The sequence below is a fragment of the Chiloscyllium plagiosum genome, unplaced genomic scaffold, assembly GCF_037043375.1.
Source record: "Chiloscyllium plagiosum isolate Xiang-an unplaced genomic scaffold, Cpla_swu_hap1 HiC_scaffold_35, whole genome shotgun sequence".
NCBI classification, from domain to species: Eukaryota; Metazoa; Chordata; class Chondrichthyes; order Orectolobiformes; family Hemiscylliidae; genus Chiloscyllium; species Chiloscyllium plagiosum.
In genome coordinates, this window is record NW_028270173.1 from 50,231,314 (window position 1) to 50,253,997 (window position 22,684).

At 46.4% G+C, this 22,684-nt stretch overlaps 2 protein-coding genes across 2 annotated transcripts in view; one reads left to right on the top strand and one right to left on the bottom strand.

Moving 5' to 3' along the window:
* LOC122547123 (class I histocompatibility antigen, F10 alpha chain-like) overlaps positions 1-22,684 on the top strand; it is a 929,735-nt gene that overhangs the window by 35,373 nt on the left and 871,678 nt on the right. The gene's annotated exons all lie outside the window — the stretch shown is intronic.
* LOC148140834 (cytochrome P450 2K6-like) overlaps positions 1-22,684 on the bottom strand; it is a 31,771-nt gene that overhangs the window by 1,837 nt on the left and 7,250 nt on the right. Inside the window, 4 exon segments of the mRNA XM_087979605.1 lie at positions 4,629-4,770; positions 5,097-5,284; positions 8,664-8,805; positions 14,552-14,725. Of these exon segments, the coding sequence (XP_087835731.1) occupies positions 4,629-4,770; positions 5,097-5,284; positions 8,664-8,805; positions 14,552-14,653 (574 nt within the window). The 5' untranslated portion in view covers positions 14,654-14,725.

Sequence of the window (22,684 nt, forward strand, 5' to 3'; positions counted from 1 at the left end):
AGGAGAGCTAAAAGGCGACATGAGATAGCTTTGGCAAATTGAGTTAAAGAGAATCCATAAAGGCTTGATAAGTACATTAAGTGCAAAGGAGTAACTGGGGAGAGAATAGGGCCCCCTTAAAGGTCAGCAAGGCCGCCTATGTGTAGAACCATAGGAGATGGGTGAGGTATTAAATGGAGACTTTGTGTCAGTATTTACTGTGGAAAATGACATAGAAGTGGGGAACTCAGGGGAATAAGTAATGAAGGCTTGAAAAAAGTTCATATTACAGAAGAGGAGGTGCTGGAGGTCTTAAAACACATAAAGGGAGATAAATCCCTGGGAACTGAGCAGATGTTTCCCAGAACTTTGAGGAAAGCTTGGGAAGAGCCACTTGCTGAGATATTTGTATCATTGATAACCATGGGTGGGATGCCGTAAAACTGGAAGTTGGCTAATGTGGTGTCATTGTATCAGAAAGGCTGTAAGAAAAAGTGAATTACAGACAGGGTGAGCCTGATGACAGTGGTGGGTAAGTTGTTGGAGGGGGTTTTGAGGAATAGGATTTATATGCATTTGGAAAGGCAAGGATTGATTAGGGATAGTCAACATGGCTTTGTGCATGGGGAATCATGTCTCACTGACTTGGACACTGAGGGTCTTTTTCCATGCTGTATGACTCCAAGACTCTAAGTGAAATCCCAGGCTGAAACCATAGGAACAGCAGTGTGCCATTCAGCCCAACCAGTCTGTTCCACCATTTAATGGCTGATCTATTGTCTAGCTCCATATCCCTTAGGCCCATACCCCTTCAAATCTTTGCTTAACAAAAATGTAAATATCTCAGATTTAAAACTAAAAACTGATCCAGCATCAACTGCAGTTTGTGGAAGAGAGTTCCAACCATCTCCCACCCTTTGTGTGTGGATGTGCTTCCTAATGTCTCTCCTTCAGACAATTAAGATAATAGAGAATTAACCAAGTAATTTACAAACAGCAAAAATGTAAAGGTTTTGTAAAAATCAATCCCATTTATTCCACTAACATGCCTCGACAGTACTCCCATCTGAGACAATTCCCTGCCCTGTCTGGAACTTTTAAACTAAACTCCTTAAACTGAGGGAGCCTTTCTCTTTAAACTAGTACCTCCTTTCTGGGGAGCAACTGCTTTATGCATCCAACTTCAGCCAAGGCTTCAAGTGAATTGATTTTCCCAGCATCGTTAAGACCCTGATGATCATTGCAATTGTATCTTTCTGACTTGCCGTTTCGGTCTCCTGATTTATTTTCTTCCTCACATCCTGACTCTTGCTCAGAGGCTTGTACATAACACCCATCAGGGTCTTTTAGCCTTTGCTGTTCCTTGATTCTACCCACACAGATTCTGTGCTTCTGACTCTGTATCACTACTTGCTATCGTTGTAATTTAATTTCTTATTGAGAAGGCAACCCAACCCCTCTGCCAATCTGTCTGTCCATTCAATAGAACGTGTCTCCTTGGAGATGTAGCTCCCAGACCTTATCCCCTCACAGTTACATCTCTGTGGCACTGACAACATCATACGGTGGCACAGTGGTTAGCACTGCTGCCTCATAGCGCCAGAAACCTGGGTTCAATTCCCACCTCAGGCAGCTATCTGTGCGGAGTTTGCACATTCTCCCCGTGTCTGTGTGGGTTTCCTCCCACGATCCAAAGATGTGCAGGTTAGGTGAATTGGCCATGCTAAATAGCCTGTGGTGTTAGCTGAAGAGGTAAATGTAGGGGAATGGGTCTGGGTGGGTTACTCTACGGAGGGTTGGTGTGGGCTTGTTGGGCCGAAGGGCCTGTTTCCACACTGTAAGTAATCTTAAAAAAAAAACCCCAAGTTCAATCTGTACTACTAGCTCATTTACCTTGTTTTGTACACTGCACACATTTAACTGCAACACCTTCAGTCCTGGGTGGGCCATCCCCCTTCTGACAGTTAGATTCCCAATCCCTTTCCATACCCTCTGTCCTATTACTTGTTCAGGAAACTTTAATAACCTCTGATGAGCCCTTCTCCACCTTTAGCTAGTTGAACATCCTTGTGACCACTCTATTTAGCCTTTTCACTGGGATCCTGGTCTTATCCCAGTTCAGGTGGAGTCTGTCCCAACAGTGCAGTTCCTTCCTGTTCCAATACTGATGCCAGTGCCCCACAAGATGGAACCCCTTTTACCCCATACCACTCCTTTAACCTTGCGTTTTCTTCCCGAATGTTTTTAACATCCATCTCAATTTGGGCTCGGGTCATAATCCAGAAATTATAACCCTCGAGGTCCCTTTTCTTTAACTGTGTTCCAAATTCCTGATATATCCAAACAGGACTTCTTGCCTATGTTACTGGTGCCAACATGGACCACAGCTATTGGATCCTCCCTCTCCCACTCCAATATCCTCTCAAACTGATTTGAGATGTCCTTTACCATGGCACTGGGCAGGTAACAAACAATGCATGACTCTCGATCCTGCTCACCAAGGATGCCATCTGTATCTCTACCATTTTTCTCCTTTGCTCTCCCCACTTGAATGGCCTCCTATGTCCCGGTGCAGTGCCCAGTTTGTTCCTGGTAGCTGTGGAAGCACATGACAGGACTGCATCAGAGAGGAGGGAACTCCATCCCCATGAGACAGAAGGCAGTGAGATCTTTCACCCTCTCCATCGGACAGATGCCCAGCTTGCCCTTGGCAACTTCCTGGCAATTTGGTGCCTTGGTGGTTTCGACAGCCACCTCCTGCTCCAAGGTCATCAGTACGGTGACACCCACCACACCACCATTGCCCCCTTCTCATGCCCTGTGTGTGTGGGGGGGCTCTTGGTTCCCACGACGTCAAGAGTGAGTTTGTTCAGACCACAATGCCCTCTGTCACTGCACCCCGGGGGCTCTCTGTCTGTCCCACTTCCAGCCTCCAAAGCTCTACGGGCTCCTCCCTTCCTTCAAATGCTTCATGTGAGTGTTTCCATTATTCAGGAGTACAGCCAGCTCTGCAATGGAGGGGATGGTGGACACCACCATCATCAGCTACCAACCTGCACCTTATCCATACAGTAGTGCCCCCTGGCAACCAATGCCAGCCTTACATTAATGGTTCTATGGTTCTATGGTGGTCAAAGACGTGGAGCACGGGCCATGGTCTCCTCTGTCACACAGATATACACCTTAGAAGCTGCCTGACCTAGTCACAGGGATGATAACCTCTGAGAAGGTTCGTTTGTCGGTGATGCCTTATTGGTATCGTTTTGAAGATGTGCGATCTGAAGCAGGAATTCATAACCTCAAAGGCTGGCCAAGAACAAAGGGCATTGGCTACGACAGCAAGAAAATTACACAGGACACAACCTGCTCGATTGGAGTCATTGGGCTCACCGCACTTTCAGAGAGAGGCCTCATAACCCAGTTTCCGCACATGGGTCAAATATATGTACAATATATAGTGATCAGTAAAATCAACACAGATGGTCAGAGAGAGAGAGAGAGAGAGGGAGAGAGAGAGAGAGAGGGGGAGAGAGAGAGAGAGGGAGAGAGCCACAAAGGCAGCAGTCCTTGTCCGCTCTGTCTTTCTCTAAAACCCATCAACGTTTGTGATTTGAAAGAGCACCTGCCTCCAGAAAAACAGTCTTCAACCAGCCATAACTGATCCAGGAAGAAGCCACGTGCTAACTGTTGTGGTGTTGGCCCCAGACCAGTTTTTGGATGAATATGTGATTAATTATTGTACTGTTATTTGACTGAAGTGCTTCTAAGGCAACACTCTGCAGAACCTTCTTTTTATGTTTTCTCCAATGGCTGGACCATGACATCATGAGAGTAAAAACATAGGCCATTCAGCCCATTGAGTCTGCTCTGACGGCTGGTCTGATAATCCACTCTGCTGCCTTTTCACCACCAGCTTTGATTCCCTCACTGAATAAAAATCTACCCCAGCCTTGAATAGACTTAATGACCCAACCTCTGCCACCCTCTGCAATGAAAAACTCCATAGACTCGCCACCCTCTTAACAGCAACAAAATTCCTCATCATCTCTTTGCTAAATGGGCTCCCCGTTATTCCAGATTCTGCCCTCTGGTCCAGGACTCTCCTATGCCGTCAAACAGCCTCTTTGCATCTACTGCGTCTTGTGGCCTGGTGTATAAAGCAGTTCAGACCTGAAAGGGTTAATTGACATCATGGGATGTGCTCCTCCCATCTAGTTCTAAAGTGTCAGCGTTTGTACATTCAGTCACGTTGACCCCCCTGCAGTTGCTGTACTCTTAGATTGGACCCGATATCTCACAAGAGGAAATCGTGGTATCTCAGATATGATGCAACTAGTCATTCAGTAAGATGTAATAAACCTAGTTACTGTACATCGAAACTAAGGCTACCTTCTGCTCAATACGTTGTGTCAGTCTCCTTCCCCATTGGATGTCAGTAACGCAGATGGATACCAATCAGAAGGATTGGTGGTAGTGAATCAACCCAAGATATCTCTCATGGTCCCAGCAGGAACTGGAATGTCCCAGATGGGACCAGCAACAGTAGCAGCAAGATACAAGACCACGTTCACCCTGTACAGTTTACACCCGCGGTAAATGCTAAAGCATGTCTAATTGTGACATTGTGGAGTTCCTGCCTGTTCAGTTACCTGCAGGGAAAGGCATGAAGGCATCTCTCTTCACAAAATTCCCATCAGCATCCAGGAAGTGAGCCGGGTTAAACTCCTTTGGAGTTTTCCATTGAGTTTTGTCACGCAGCACCGAGGTCAGGACAGGAATCACGTACGTTTCCTGCAAACAAGAACAATAATTCGGAATGCGTTTCTGAGCCTGACTTCAATGGAGAGTGAATGAAGTGGGGTGTGTGAACCCAGTGTTGTACCTGATCCTGTTAGTTTCCAGTGGTCAAGGCAGGGCCCATACTTATTTTAAATGTCATTGGGATTCCTCCACTATGAAAATTGCCACCCCCGATTCACGAATTTCCAAATCAGTCCCATTTAATTTCTTTTTAATTTTCTTTCTCTGTCATTTTTTATTTTAGTTTGAAGGTCCTTCCAATTTCTCGCAGACACAGATTGTGAAACCCGAGCCTGGTTTATATCATTCAGAACTACCTTTGGAATGAAATGTCCTTTCACATGTGTGTCCTCGGTTGTTGAATGAGGAAGGTTCATGGGGACGATGTTGGCAAATCTCTGGATTTCGTGAATCACAGCCTCAGTGTAAGGCATTCGCTTTCAGTCTTCGGTTACAGGGGCTCATCCGGCTCCTATCACCTGATCGATTTCTTCCTGAACTTTCCCTGAAATAGAGAAAGCTTGGATTGGGGAAACTGCCGTCAAACAACGGGATAGAAATTCATCAGTGACAGAAATTAGGCGCGATCAATGTGTCTTATGTTCCCCATTGGATATTCATCAACTTCAATAAACACAAAAGCCAAATACATACAACAAGCGATTGGTTGTATTTAGGTTACTGTGTGCTAACCTTCAAGATCAATTTTATCATTTTATTTTTCACTCATGGGATGGACATGTTGCTGGCTTGGCAACATGTTGGAGTGAGACCTGCAATGCTGCTAAAGATGGAGTTCCAGGATTTTGACCCAGTGACGCTGAAGGAACGGGGATATATTTCCCAGTCAGGATGGCGAGTGGCCTGGAGGGGAACTTGCAAGTGATGGCGTTGCCATGTATCCGCTGCCCCTGTCCTTTTAGATGGACTTGGAAGGCTGTTTACAGATTTTTGGTGAATTGCTGCAGTGCATCTTATCGATGGTACACACTACTGCTACTAAGTGCCGGTGGTGGATGGAGTTGATGCTTGTGGATGTGGTGCCAATCAAGCGGGCTGCTTTGTCCCTGGGTGGTGTGAAGCTTCATGAGTGCTGTCAGAGTTGAACTCATCCATTTTCTTGTGAAGACAATTGGACAACACTTCTAAAATAATTCCATGCCAATTTTGGAGTGACAGATATTTATTACCATTGAGAAGAATTCCATTGCAAGTGGATATTTACTGAGCCTAAATTTCTATGAAAATACCTGCTCGGCTCAGAACTCACCCAAGACAGGAGGACCCCGGGTGGAAACGCTTTCGGGGTTTCCTCAAAAGCAGCCCAGAAGGGGTCAAAGGTTTCAGGCCCCTGGACTGTGACCAAATAAATAGGAGACAGTGTGTTCAGGAAGCAAACAAACGATTCAAGAGAGGAGCAAATTCCTCCAGAGGCTGGAGTCTGGACTGAAACAACAAACGCTGGGGATCACAGCGGGTCAGACAGCAGCCGTGGAGAAAGAGGAAGCTGACTTTTCAAGTCCACATGACTCTTTGTCAGAACTGGACTGAGCAGCTCTCGACTTGAAACATTAGCTTCCTCTCTCTCCATGGATGCTGTCTGACCCGCTGTGATCCCCAGCGTTTGTTGTTCCCAGAATAATTCGAGAGAGTTCATCGGGAACACATGGAGGTGAAGTTCAAGTATCAAAGAGAACGTACAAAGAACTAAACTCTCTGACCCCTGACCCATGTGTGGCCAAGTCATCAGGTCACACATGAGACTTATTGCTGAGTTATTGAACTGGATTGACAACAAGCCATTCCAAGGGACTGCCTGTGTAAAGTGACCTATATCAACCAATGGCTTAAGGTACAGTACCGACAGTATGCATTGTATTGCAGGAAATACCTTGCCAGGTTGAATGTGAGAGAGATCGTTCTGCTCTGAATTACAATGAGAGACCTTGGTGATGTCCAGGAGGCCTGCCATTGCTTTGTTCTCTCGTGCAGCACGCTTGTCTACAACCAGTTACATTGAGATCGAGATGAAGGAAATCATTTTGACATTTTCTGAAAGGTTGCCTTGCCCTTGCTTCTGAAACATGTTTATTGGTATTATTGGCCATTCTCATCTCCGCAAACCCTTCTCGCCATCAGTCCATGTGAATCTGGCTGAAAGAAGCTCAGCCAATTCTTGTCGGGTTCCTGATATTTCTGTAGAAACTCTCAGAATATTTAAGAAGTGCACATGCGATCCCCAGTGTTATGGACCACACCAAACCCACTCAAAATATATTAAGAAGATAGCCTAAACCCCCAACATTTCCTTATTTTTAAAGGCAAGTGCGTTCTGGATACAATTTGATTGGTCAAACTACCAGGCTTGAAAGCAAACACAGTTTAGGGCAGCATGGTGGCTCAGTGGTTAGTACTGCTGCCTCATCGCACCAGGATCCCAGGTTCAATTACCGCCTTGGGTGACTGTCTGTGTGGCGTTTGTGCATTCTCCCTCTGTCTGGTGGGTTTCCTCCCACAGTCCAAAGATGTACAAGTCAGGTGAATTGGCCATGCTAAATTGTCCATAGTGTTAGGTGCATTAGTCAGAGGGAATTGGGTCTGGGTGGGTTACTCTTTGGAGGGTTGGTGTACTGATTGGACAAAAGGGCCTGTTTCCACACTGTGGGGAATCTAATCTTTATTCTTAAAACCCTGTTCAAGTACAGACAAATAAGAAATTCTAAAAATTAATTTAACTGTGACTCTATTGAATTGCTTAATGAGATAATATATATGCTAACTACTACTGATTAGCTATTCCAAGATAGTAACATCCCATAAACACACACTTGGCAAAGGCAAATTCAGTGAAACAGATTGTCTCACGCGCAACTCTCTAGTTCAGTCCATCCAGGGATAACTCTGAGAGAGAACTCGAGCGTTTTGCTTTAACAGGGAGAGATGTGTAGCAGCTTCCAAACCCCAACACGACTGAAAGTTAAACTAAAATCCTGGTTCTGTGGGAGCTTGACACCACCCCTTCAGGCTGCTTCTATTGTTCCAATATTAAAAAAAAACAAAGCTCGCTGGGCTCAGAGCAGACCGCTTGGCTTTTAGTTTGCAACACTTGCTTTCAAAAGGACAAATCCTTCTTAAAGCAGCACCTCATAACATCAGGTAAACATGGCTCTGGTAATTGAGATTAGAATAATTTGGTTGCTGATTCTAACCAGCACGGACCCAAAGGACCTTTTATTGTGCTGTAGAGCTCCATGACTCTTAACTCCAATCATCTGTGCGTGAAGTAAGGTGTGTGATACAGTCTATTTGGATTTTTGAATTTTGAACCAGTGGCATTTGGATTTTCCTTGTGTCTGAAGGGGTTTAATGATTAACTTTAAGTATTTCTGTCACTGTGGTGAGTTTTCTTAAAGTACAGTATTAGAGAAAGAGAGAGACCTCCTGGAGAGTTTTATTTACCTTTGTAGAGGTTATGAGCGAACAGAATAAACAGAGTAGTATATTAGGCTTTCAGACAGAAGATTCCAGAATTTGGGGGGAGGCTAAGGCGAGACATCCACAGCATGAGCTTTATGGCGGTTTTGACATTGATATCACGTTGTTATGAGTGTCACACTGGGTATAATCTCTGAATCTGCAGTGCACGTCATGCCTGGGGGAGTTACCTTGGGTTCAACTCAATTTCAGAAAGACTCCACTTGCTGACTCACTCACCATCAGCTCTTCCTGAGACCAACCAGTTGAGGTGTTACTGATTAAATTGACCAATTTCACACTGACCATGGGCCTAGTTCACTACTGACCACGATAGTCCTATCCATATGCTCAAGTAACAGTTTGGACACCAACAACAACTAACAACACAAAGTTAGTGATTCCCTTACTCTGGATATCCGGATATTTCATCATGAGAAGGAGTCCCCAGCACACGGTGGTGGAAGTGGTTTCTGTGCCGGCACCAAACAGGTCAATGATTGTAATCAGCATGTCCTTTTCCTGAATTTCCAAGGCTTGGCCTTTTGATTCCTTCAAGACAAAATAGAATAAAGGGAAGCTGCCACATAACTATTTTAGTGCAACTGGACGCAGCAGGAACAGAACCAAATAAATCCCAGATGACACAGTCCAGCAGCACTTCCCAGGAGGCTCCAAGGCACTGAAGGTGTCACCGAGACAGGGAACGGCACATCAGCAAATCAACTTCCCAGCTCGGGGCGAACATACCCACAACTATGGCAGAATAAAGGAGAAGGTACCACGTTCTTGGGGGAAATATTTGAGTGTGTATATTGCTGGACGGGTGTGTCACTGGGGGCAGTGGCTGTCTTGCTCAGAGTCAGGATTTCATGAATTCAGGCCACACTTCACAAATCTGAGTGCACTACCTCAGCTGAAATTTCAGCTCAGTTCTGAGAGGGTGCTGCACTATCAGAGGGGCTGCCTTTCAGATGAACTATTTAACTGATTAAACAAAGGTGTAATTCTGGTCTCCCTGCTCAGGGAAGGATGTGGTGAAACTTGAAAGGATTCAGGAAAGATTTACAAGGATGTTGCCAGGGTGGAGGGTTTGAGCTATTGGGAGAGGCTGAATGGGCTGGGGCTGTTTTCTCTGGAGCGTCGGAGGTTGAGAGGTGAACTCATCAAGGTTTATAACATCATGAGGGGTATGGATATGGTGAAAAGCCAAGGTCCTTTTCCAAGCAAGGGGTGTCCAAAAGGAGAGGGCACAGGTTTAAGGAGAGAGAGGCAAGATTTAAAAGGGACTGAAGGGGCAACTTCTTCACACAGAGAGTGGTGCGTGTGTGGAATGAGCTGCCAGACAAAGTGGTGGAGGCTGGTACAATTACAGCATTTAAAAGGCATCTGGATGGGCATATGAATAGGAAGGGTTTAGGGGGATATGGGCCAAGTGCTGGCAAATGGGAGTTGATTAATTCAGGATATCTGATCAGCATGGACGAGTTGGAGCGAAGGATCTGTTTCGATGCTGTACATCTCCAAGACTCTGGGTACATGTAAAACATCATGTTATTAATTTAACAAGGACAGAGATGCTCTTCATTGGTATCTTAGCCAATGTTTACACTTGTACCAAAAGAGTGATCTGGTCATTATCACTGTTATTAGTGTGGGGCCTTGATGCACACAAATTCATTAACTCATTCCCCTGTGTCACATTTTAAAAATCAGTCCTTCTCCATAGAATGCTTTGGGACATCGCAATGACATGAAAGGTAATATATTGAGGAGCAAGACTTGGGTACGCAGGCTATATTCATTACTACTTTTGTACACTTGATAGAAGTCAGCAATATATTCAGCAATGAACAAGATATTAACAAACTTTAGGACGTCAAAGGCGGATTGGTAAAATGGACAGACGAAAGTGACCAGAAAGAATGGTGAAGTGATACACTTTTCTATGAAGAATGAGGGAAAGACAATATGGAGTCAACCATTTGATTCTAAAGTCAATGCAGAAGGAGACAGAGCAGATGGGAATCGACATTGACCACAGATTTCGAGTGAAAAACCGATGGGAAACCTGAGTGGTTTTCCATCAGGAGCTATTCCATTGCAGTCAGGAGCTAACTTGGGAAGCCTCAGGCCGATGGCCCATTTCAGCCCAGGGTGGGAATGATGAACCTGCCAGCCAATCAAAGTGGTGGGCACTGCCAGTGTTACACTCAGGCCTTCACCATCGATAGTCACTGGATTACCACAGACAGACAGTGGTGCAAGGGGTAAAGTCACTGGCCTGGTAATCCAGTTCAATGTTCTGTGAGCATGGGTTCAAATCCCACCTGTGGCTGATGGTTAAATTTTAATTCAATAAAATCTGGAATAAAGAGCTGGCCTTGCTGTGAAAGCCCACCTGGTTCCTATGTGGAAGGGAATATCTGGATTCTTACCTAGTCTCGCCTATACACAAAGGCAGAGCCACTGAAAGGTAACAAAAAAGAGAAAATGCTGGAAAATCTCAGCAGGTCTGGCAGCATCTGTAAGGAGAGAAAAGAGCTGATGTTTCGAGTCTAACTGACCCTTTGTCAAAGCTTTGATTCTAAAGTCAATGCAGAAGGAGACAGAGCAGATGGGAATCGACAAGCTTTGACAAAGCTTTGACAAAGGGTCAGTTAGACTCGAAACATCAGCTCTTTTCTCTCCTTACAGATGCTGCCAGACCTGATAAGATTTTCCAGCATTTTCTCTTTTGGTTTCAGATTCCAGCATCTGCAGTAATTTGCTTTTAGTGACTGAAAGATGGTTGCCCCTCTGGACAATTTGGGAGGGGCAATAACTAGGCAGTACAGTGGTTACCACTGCCTCCCCACAGCACCAGGGATCTGGGTTCCTTGGGTGACTGCGTGGAGTTTGCACGTTCTGCCCGTGTCTATGTGGGTTTTCGCTGGTAATTCCGGTTCCCTCCCACAGTCCAAACATGTGCAGGTTCAGTGGATTGGCCACAGGAAATGCAGGGTTACAGGGAAGGGTAGGATGCTGTTCGGAGGGATAGCACAGACCCAATGGGCCAAATGGCCTCCATCTGCACTGTCCGGATTTGATGATTCTATCCCCCTGTGATGCCCACTGCGATTTGAAAGTGCTGGTTTAGGATTGTGGGAATGGGAGAACGGAAGGGGCTGAGTGTAAGCTGATTGTTCTCAAAGCCCGATTGTGAAGTTGTGATGTTGTGGGAATGTCACAGGGATTACTGATTCAGAACCCCAGGCTCGTATTCTGGGGGTATAACTGTGGATGCTGTAAATCTGAGAGAAGACCAGAAAGTGCTGGAAAAACTCAGCAGATCAGGCAGCATCTGTGAAGGGTGAAACAGTGTTAACGTTTCATGTCTGGCCTGGTCCTTCTTCCGAACTAATTCGCTGGAGGAGTCCTGCCATGGCAAACTGCAAAAATTGAATTGAATGAAAATCTGGAATTAAAAGCTAATCGAATGGCAATTGTAAACCTCCTGTCATTGAAGCCAATCTGGTTCAATAATGTCCCTCCAGGAAGAAAATTGGCCATCCTTACCTGGTCTGGTCTACATATAACTCCAAACACATAGCTATGTGGTTGACTCTTAACTGCCAATTAAATGAGCAAAAAAGCTGGCCCCATCCCATGAAGATTGAAATCACTGTAAGGATATTGTCAGCTTCTTCACAGAGAACAGTCTTCGGGAGTTATTGAAAGAAGAGTTATTGAAAGGGTGGCACGGTGGCTCAGTGGTTAGCACCGCTTGCCTCACAGCGCCAGGGACCCGGGTTCGATTCCACCTTCAGACAACTGTCCATGTGGAGTTTGTGCATTCTTCCCCGTGTCTGAACGGGTTTCCTCCAGGTGGTCTGGTTTCCTCCCACAGTCCAAAGTTGTGCAGGTTAGGGTGGGTTGGCAGTGCTAAATTGCCCCGTCGTGTCCATGGATGTGCAGGCTAGGTGGATTAGCCATGGGAAGTGCAGGGATAGAGGGATGGGTCTGGGTTGGATGCTCTTTGGAGGGTTGATGTCGACTCGATGGGCCAAACGGCCTGATCTATGATTTGAACTCAAACACAAAATGAAGTGCGAGCAGACAATGGATTGGGAAGTTGAAAACAGAGATGGGACATCTTCCCTCTCCCTATCGCTCAGAGTAAAGTCCTTTGCTTGGTCATGATGTGTCTAAGCATAAAGAATATCCCTTTCTGATATTTGTCACCCATGAGTCCCAAGGTGTAGGGTAAGGACAGACTTGGAGTTCCTGGCCTCCCAGGAGTACGATACCTGAGGTGGTGGGGTGAGGCCTTCAGCTAGGCCTTGGCTTCAGAAAGGCTCCTGTGGACAGGAACGCTGCCCTCTGACCTCCTCACCTTGAAATAAGGGGAGCCCAACTCAGCTGCATGCCCTACCATGGTGTCAAAATGTCCCACGGCCTCCAAAGGCACTTCCTGGGGTTTGGGGGGTGGGGGGGAGGGGCACGGGGAGAGAGGTTGGTGATGATTAAATCTCACTCACCCTGGGGTCAGACTTTGGGAGGCAGCTGTTGGTCTGCACAACACCCGAAGCTGGCACAGCCAATCCAGAGGCCCCTTAGAAAAGAATCAGACAAAGTCTTTGGCTCCTTATTGTCAGGGAGTACAAGGGTGAGGAAGTGACCTTAAACCTCTATACCGGGGAAAATAAAATCTGGCATAGCTTCAGCTGGTGCACTGTATCCATTGTGACATTACACTTTGAGAAGGATCTTGGAGCTGTGCGGTGGGGGCAGAATATTCCGTGAAGAATAAATGTATTCCTGAGTGTTGTACCAATTGCCGGGATGGCAGAGAGACTGTGGGAGCTGGGGGGGTATGAGCATGGTGGGGTTTGTTTATTCCCCTCAGAATGAAGAATGCTGAGGGGAAACTGAATGGAACCGTTCAAAGAAACGTAGTGCTGGAAAAGCCCAGCTAGCCAGGCAGCATCCCAGGAGCAGGAGGGTTAATTTTCGAGCATAAACACTTCATCAGGATGTGTGCCCTCATGCTCGAAACGTTGATTACCCTGCTCCTCGGATGCTGCCTGACCTGCTGTGCTTTCCCAGTGTCACACTCTTTGACTCCGATCTCCGGTATCTGCAGTCCTCACTTTCTCCGAGTTGATTGCGGGGTAAAGGCAGGCAAGTGGAGTTGAGGCTATCATGATCTCACCGGATGACAGAACAGATTTGATGGGCTGAAAGGCCCATTTCTGCTCCTATGTCTTACGGTCTGTGGTCTTATTTGTAAGAGGTGGATAAATACTTGAAGGGAAATGAGTGATAGGAAAGAATAGGGGAGTGGGATAGCTCTACCTGGGAGCAGCCATCGATTCGATGGGCCAAATGATCTCCTTCTGTCCTGTAACACCCTACAATTCTCTGAAGGAAAGCTGTCTCTCCTGTCTAAGTTCACCATTAGACTTCAATCCACTCTGGCAGCACAGCAGAGATGAAGGGCTGGTCTTAATGGATGTGAGGTTTAAATTCATTTGTCTCAAAGAGATTGACATCCCAGACAACATGAGCAGAGGACGGCTCCAAAGCACTCAACAACACATCCAGGTGTAATTTGAGGGACGTTATTCAGGGAAAATAACGTGTAAAGTAAGTAGAAGCTCCTCACTAATTATATTTTGAGAAGACATCTCTCTCACATTGTAAATTGCGAGATTAAAACTCATACATCCTTCAGGGATGTGTAATCGTAATGTCACTGGAACCATCATCCAGATGACAGGCTAATGTACCCATACCCCTACATGTGTTCAAAACCCACCATGGCACATGGTGAAACTTGAATAAAAATCTGCAGTTTATCGCTGGTCTAATGGTGACCATGTATCAAACTGTCATTTGTTGTAAAAAATCCATCTGGTTCACTGATAACCCTTAGGGAAGGAAATCTGCCAGTCTTACCTGGTCTGGCCTACATGTGACTCCAGACCCACAGCAATGTGGGTGACTCCACTGCCCTCTGTGTAATAAATGTCGTCCAGCCCCTGTCACTCACATCCCATGTCTGAAACCAATGCTACACCCTGGACACAAACATCCACATGATGTCATGAGCAGTACAATGAGATAAATAATCAGATACAGTGAGTGCTTGAAGCTACACATTTGTAGTTCCATCCAGAAACTAGGGGCAGCACTGAGCGACATATTAACAGATGTTTAACACAGAATCTTCCTCCATCAAAACCCACAAAGTCCTGGTGTGGAGTCTGAAATCTGGGGAGATTCCCCTTACTGCTGAAAAGGTGTGTCACTGTACCTGCTGATGCCTCAGAATTAAGGCTTCTTTTAGGGTCTGAATGCTGTTCTCACTCAAGGTTTCTTCAGCTGCTTTGAAGAAACTGTCGAAGATTTCCATCATCTTATCTCGATTTTCAATCAACTTCCTGCGAGCCGGAATCAGAAATCCCAGAGATGGGTAAGAATTGTACAGCTGGATTGGAACAAGAACAGAACCAATAAGTTCAGGCCTTGAGTTGATAAGTGACTGTCCGTCTGTAGTCAATGCGTTGGCCAAGTAACTTACGGTGACACAAAACAAAGAGCTGCTGGAAATCGGAAACAAAAGCAGGAATTTCTGGAGAAACTCAGTGTGTCTGGCCACATCAGTGAGAAGAAAGCAGAGTTAACATTGTGAGTCCGGTGAGGCCTTGGGATTTTTTTCAAAAATTGGAACAGGAAGGGCAAGTTACGTAAATCTTGCATGACCTTGGTCAAAAAGAAAAAGGAGAAATATGCAAAGTCTGGGAGGATGGAATTAACTGATTAGCGATGAAGAAAGGTTGGATAGACTGGGTTTGTTTTCACCGGAACGCAAGAGGTTGAGGGGTTAGAATAGAGGGGTGACTTAATAGAAAATAATAAGGGGCTTGGATGGAGTGGATAGGGAGGACCCGGGTTACCTCACAGAGAGGCCAAAAATTGGGCACACAACTTTATGGTGATTGGTGGAAAGATTAAAGAGGACTCAAGGAAAAAATTTTTTCCCAGCCACAGGGTGTTGGGAGTCTGGAATCTGTTGCTCAGTTTGGTCGCTGAGGTGGGAAATCGCTGGAAAGGAGCCTGCATCCGCACTGGACGCACTGTAACCTTCAAGGAAATGGACTGGATGACGGAAAGTGGAATTTGACCGGGTGGTGACATTATTCATCCAAGGACTGAATGGCATCGTTCTGATGTGTAACTGTTCCGAGGGGCTCCCACCTCTCACCTCGTTTTTGACCTTCTGATTTATCAGTGAGGCAAGGCCGCTCTCTCGCTATCCCCACAGACTTTAAACGCCTGGCTGACCTGAGGCTTTTTCTGAAATACTATCAAAGTGATCTGATCCCATCTTGTCACTGTCCATGGTATTGTTGGTCATGGCTTCACAGCAATGTCTTCTGTAGTCTTTTCCCCCTTGCTTTTGGGTTTTCTATCTTTTGTTTTCAAAGTCTTGGTCTGCACCATTTGGAGTCTTCCAATTTTTTTCTCAGCTTCGCCTTTGAATCTTGCAAGGGCCTGTTCCGCTATCGAAGTCATAGAGTCATCGAGCTGTACAGCACGGAAACTCGAGCTGTACAGCCCCTTCTCCCCTTTAAACAACCACCAAACCTCAAACAAATCATTGTTCGTAGCAAATTGCCCAGCTCTCAGGACAATACCATACAACCCTGTCACGGTAGATGCTGCAAGACGTGTCAGAGTGTGGACATGGATTCCACCATTACGGGTGGGGACACCTCCCACCATGTACGTGGCAGGTACTAATGTGACTCAGGTAAAAACAAGGCCTGCAGATGCTGGAAACTAGATTCGAGATTAGAGTGGTGCTGGAAAAGCACAGCAAGTCAAGCAGCATCCGAGGAGCGGGAAAATCGACATTTCAGGCAAAAACCCTTCATCGGGAAAAGAGGCAGGGTGTCTGCAGAGTGGAGAGATAAATGAGGGGGGGTGGGGGTGGGGAGAAAGTAGCATAGAGTACAATAGGTGAATGGGGGTGGGGATGGAGGTGATAGGTCAGAAAGGAGGGTGGAGTGGATAGATGGGAAGGAAGATAGGCACGAAGGACAGGTCATGAGGGTGGTGCTGAGCTGGAAGGTTGGAGCTGGGGTGAGGTGTGGGAAGGGGAAAGGAGGAAACTGGTGAAACCTACATTTATGCCCTGGGGTTGAAGTGTTCAGAGGCGGAAGATGAGGCATTCTTCCTCCAGGCGTCGGGTGGTGTGGGAGCAGCGGTGGAGGAGGCCCAGGACCTCCCAGCAGAGTGGGAGGGGGAGTTGAAATGTTGGGCCACAGGGTGGTGTGGTTGATTGGTGCGGATGTCCCGGAGATGTTCCCTAAAGTGCTCTGCGAAGAGGCGTCCAGTCTCCTCAATATAGAGGAGACCGCATTGGGAGCATCGGATACAATAAATGATTTTGGTGGATGTGCAGGTGAAACTTTGATGGATGTTGAAGGCTCCTTTGGTGCCTTGGATGGAGGTGAGGGAGGAGGTGTGGGCGCAGGTTTTGCAATTCATGCGGTGGCCGGGGAAGGTGCCAGGACGGGAGGGTGGGTTTTTGGGGGGCGTGGACCTGACCAGGTAGTCACAGAGGGAACGGTCTTTGCGGAAAGCGGAAATGGGTGGGGAGGGAAATATATCCCTGGTGGTGGGGTCCGTTTGGAGGTGGCGGAAATATCATCGAATGATGTGGTTTATGCAAAGGTTAGTAGGGCGGAAGGTGAGCACCGGGGGGGGGGGGGGGGGGGGGGGGGGGTTCTGTCCTTGTTATGGTTGGAGGGATGGGGTTTGAGGGCAGAGGTGTGGGATGTGAATGAGATGCATTGGAGGGCATCTTCAACCATGTGGGAAGGGAAATTGCGGTCTCTAAAGAAGGAGGCCATCTGGTGTGTTCTGTGGTGGAACTGGTCCTCCTTTGAGCAGATATGGCGGAGGCAGAAGAATTGGGAATAAAGGATGGCATTTTTGCAAGAGGTTGGGTGGGAAAAGGTGTAATCCGGGTAGCTGTGGGAGTCGGTGGGTTTGTAAAAAATGTCAGTGTCAAGTCGGTCATCATTAATGGAGATGGAGAGGTCCAGGAAGGGGAGGGAGATATCAGAGACGGCTCGGGAGAATTTAAGGTCGGGTTGGTGAAGTTGATGAATTGCTCAAACTCCTTGCGGGAGCTCCCATTCACCCATTGTACTCTTTGCTACCTTCCCCCACCTTCCTCCCTGACCTATCACCTCCATCCCCACCCCCATTCTCCTATTGTACTCTATGCTACTTTCTCCCCACCCTCACCCCCCTTCTTATTTATCTCTCCACTCTGCAGGCACACTGTCTCTATTCCTGATGAAGGGCTTTTGCCCGAAATGTTGATTTTCCCGCTCCTCGGATGCTGTCTGACTTGCTGTGTTTTTCCTGCACCACTCTAATCTAGACTTATGTGACTCAACGTTGTCTATCTGATACGCTGCTGGTAAGGATGCCCTGAGGCATGGTACGTTGGCGAGACCAAGCAGAAGCCACAGTAACGGATGAATGGACACCGCACAACAATCAACAGACAGGAGCGTTCCCTCCCAGTCAGAGAACATTTCAGCGATCCGGGACATTCGACCTCAGAACTTCGGAAGACCATCCTCCAAGGCGGACTTCAGAACAGGCAACAATGAAAAGTAGCCAAGCAGAGGCTGATAGCTAAGTTTGGTACCCATGGGGAGGGCCTCAACTGGGAACTGGGGTTCATGTCACACGACAGGTGACCCCATTGCACTATACACTCACACACACACACTCACACACACAAACACACACTCACACACACACAAACACTCACACACACAAAAACAAACACTCCGACACACACACAAACACACACAGACACTTCTACACACACACACACAAACAAACACTCTGACACACACACACAAACACACACATTCACTTCTACACACACACACAAATATACTCTTACACACACACAGACACTTCTACACACACACATATACTCCTACACACACGCACACACTCCTACACACACGCACACATACATACTCTCTTACAGACACACACTCATGCAGACCCTATCTCATACACTCACACGTACATTCCCACACTCACAGACGCACCCTCTCACAGACTTATACCCCTTTACACTCACACTCACACACATACACACACTCTCTCACAGACCCCCATAACATCCCCCCAATACCCACACACCCACATACACACATACACATATAAGTTTGTCGGGTGAATCTGTACTTGCAGAATTGCATTTTAATTTACTCAAAAACTGCCTGAATCCATGTAAGATTCTGTAAATCTGTTTTCCAGATTAGAATCAGCCCGACCATTGTGGCACAGACAGTCTCACAGAAGGAAGCTCACACCTTCCATACATTATCTGGGCTAACGTGACACCAATTGTTAAAGTTCACTTGAGAATGTAATTTTTAAAAATGTTTTGCGATTTACATGTGTAAGAACTGAAACCAACATGGTCATTCTAATTGATGAGAGACTTAACAAACAATCCAGGTCTTTTTCAATATATAATTTCAGTCACATCACACTGTAAACTTTGCTATAAATTCTGTGTGTCTTACAATCTTCTACTCCACAACCACCTGATGAAGGAGCAGCATTCCGGAAGCTAGTGTGCTTCCAAATAAACTTGTTGGACTATAACCTGGTGTTGTGTGATTTTTAACTTTGTCCACCCCAGTCCAACACTGGCACCTCCAAATTAAAAATAGTCAACTAAATCAAATATTTACTTTTCCTCTTGTGCTGCATGTTTCGTTGTGAGGTGATAAAACTCTGCAATTTATTTTTTCTTTTTAATCAAAGTCTGAGCAAAGTTCAGAGATCGTAGGCCCAGAGATAACAGATTCCCCGATCACGGATTCCAGATTAGCTTCGAGCTCTCTCCTGTGGCTCTTTCGGTCTCTGTGAGCTTCACCTTGGGAGCTGTTCCTTCACACCGCCCCATCCCTCAGACAGTCCCCCAGTGAAGGATTCTCACTTACCCCAATGAGAGACCAGTCCAGCTTCTTGAGGTCCAGTTGGTGCAGGTTTCCGATCAGAGGAAGCGGGGTCGGTCCAGGAGGGAAATTCCTGGGAACTCTCCACCGAATAACTGACACGGAAGAGAAAGAGGGCCAGCAGCGATAGGGCCAAGGTGTAGTCTGTGGGGTAGAGCTTGAGGAGAGCCATTGTGCCCAAGTGCCCACACACTAAGTGGAGTCACTGGTGTTCCTGATGTTATAATGTGGGCTGTCCTTCACTCCAACCCTCCACTTAATAGTTCCCAAAGAACCGCCTCATTTTGCTTCATCGCCTGTGTCTCTTTAACCCCTACCTTGCCATGTGCTGGGCTATTAAATTAAACAGGTCGGTGTACATTCCCGGAGCTTCAGCTTGAAGTACAGGACAGTTTCTGATAAAGGGCAGAGAAAATGGTGGTGCCCTCACCTGGAGTCCCTGGGGGGAGTGATGTTCAGGCACAGCAAGATCCCACTCAGAGGAAGTGCTGCAAACATTCACAGCTGACTCTGGCTGAGCTTGTCTGGACAGGTTAACCTGACGTGGTTTTATGGTAAGATTCTCATTCCCGGGATACAGGTTTCGATGAGAAGTAAGGATATCCAGTCACCTTCCACACATGTAGCAAAGCAGAGAATTATATCTCTGCAGGTTTGCTGTTCCAAATCACACCTTAAAGGTTATTGACATCCATGTGGTGAATCATTGCTTGGTAGTACAGTCTTGAGCATTCCTAATAAAAGAGACATTCTACTGAGGACTTGCATCTGGTACAGGTCATAGAGTCATACAACATGGACACAGACCCTTCGGTCCGACCAGACCATGATGAACATAATCCCAAACTAAACTCATCCTACCTGCCTGCGCTTGGCCCATATCTCTCTAAACATTTCTTTTTCATGGACTTATCTATAAGTTTTTTAAACATTGTACCTGTCTACTACTTCCCCTGGAAGTCCTTTCCGCACACGAACCCCTCTCTATGCAAAAAAGTTACCTGTCAGGTCTTTTTTAAAATCTTTCTCCTCTCACCTTAAAAAATATGCCCCCAGGCTTAGGGAAGGGACACTGTCATTCACGATTTTATCGCTCAACCACAAGTTCATCCCTCAACCTCCTGCACTCCAGTGAGAAACAGCTCAGCCTATCCAGCCTCTCCTGATAACTCATACCCTCCATTCCAGGCAAAGTCCTGGTAAATCTCTTCTGAACCCTCTCCAGTTAAATACTAACCTTGCTATAACGGGGCGACCAGAACTGAACACGGGCCTCCAGAAAAGGCCTCACCAACATCCTGTTCAACCTCAACATGAGGTTCCCACACCTTTGTCCAAAGGTCTCAGTAATGAAGGCAAGCATGTTAAATGCTTTCTTCACCATCCTGTCTACATGTGATACATGCCAAGCAATTACGTCTATGATCTCTTCTGTTGTCCGGTCTTAGGGAACAACAGGTTGTGCTACACGAGACGAGGTTGCCCATTCATGGGAAAACAGGGTCTGACTGGTCAAGATGATTCCATGGATAATGCCCCAGAGAATTATTTCTTGCCAAGCATTTGGTTAAATTCAAATCAGGCTGACTCTGACTGACTAAGACATTGCTGTGAGGAATACATGTTTTGCTGAGACAGCTCCACAGAGGTTGGTATCTTGTCACTGAGTCACCCTTTATTGAATGGCCCTTGACTTTAGTACTGCCTCAGTCAGAGACAGGTACTAGAGTGTCGGCATCTCATTGTCATTCTCAGTGTCTGGCCTATTCTCTTTCAATGTTCCTATTGACCCTGCTTCCTCAACCCTCTCAGGGACTGCATTATAGATGGGAATGAGAGGCACTAAATGAAATCTTACCCTCTCTTCTGATTTGCTGTTAACCAATGATCCTCCCAATTCCAGTGTTTGTCCATTCATCCGGTTCACTAATGTCCTTTCGGGAAGGAAATCTACCATCCTTACCTGATCTGGCCGGCATGCGACTCCAGAGCCACAGAAATGTGGTTGACTCTCAACTGCCCTCCGAACTGGCCAAGCGAGCCACTCAGTTGTATCGATCGCTAGAAAGTCACAACAGAGACCCACAGCCAGTGGACTGCAGCGATTCAAGAAGGCAGCTCACCACCACCTTCTCAATAGGGATGGGCTGTCCATGCTGGCCAAGTCCCACAAATGATTAAAAAAATTAAGATGGTCCTATGCTAAAACAAGCCAACCCAGTCAGGAGTTATGTTTGTTGACCAAACATTGACCAGCTCGAACATTTCACATGCAGGTCAATGTTCTGGCGCTTGAGCAACATTTATGGAGTTAGAAGAATTGTTGACGCACGGGGAGGTTTGGTTGATAAAGCCCACAGAAAGTCTGGATGATTTCCAGGACTATTCCTTGTGCCAGGAATTCAATGATGAGAATTATCTCGAGCCATGTGGGAAAGGAGTGCAGTACCTTGAGTCAGCAGGGCATTGGCAATTGGCCAATCTCAACAGCAAATAAAAAGTAGGAAGGTAACTGGGTTTGATTGTCAACCCAGCAGCTTAACCAAGGGAGGGATCAGCTCGAAATCCGATTGCTGGAATTTAAATGACAAGAGGAAGCTCAATCACATTCGGGGTTTGGACGAGATGGTGATACTTTTGTAGCACTTTAGCCTCTGGGTCACAAGGTTCTGGGTTCATTTTGACTCTCAGCCTGAGCATGAAAATCAGTGCTTGTGCTCCTGTGTAGGACACATTGAGTATTGCATTGTTGAGCTGCCGTGTATTATTTGAGACAAAGTCACAAACTGTCTGTTCGGGAGGATATAAACAATCATCATGACATGGTTTTGGGATGTTATTCCCAGTCACCAAGCCCACAGTCACCATGCAAAGCACATCCTCTAGCCTTACCAACATTCCAAATTACGCCCAGCATGGAGGTGAACTGATACATTGGCTGACTATTGCTTTACCTGTCTGTGGAACAGCTTTCCCAATTTGGTTTAGCTCTCTAGGTATGGGTGCTGGGTCACTGCACAGAGGGTGCCTTTATTGTTTCCAGTAACTGCACTGGTACTGGGTGATCCATCCAGTTTGATTCATATTTCACTCCTGTGTTCAGCTGATGCAATGAGTTGGTGGTTCATTTCAGAGGGCATTTAAGTGTCAAGCATGTGGCTGTGGGTCCAGGGTCACATGTAGCCTATTACCTCACTGTATTTGATGTAAACATACCAATGTACAACAAGTGTTGGTGAGATATTAAATCCTTATGTCGAGATAATTGAAGAGTTCACTGGGTGAAGCACATGGGACCTGGGCTGTATTCAGAGTAATGGGACTAACTACATCACAGCTCGATGAGGGATTGGCAGCAGTTTGAGAAAAACACCCTG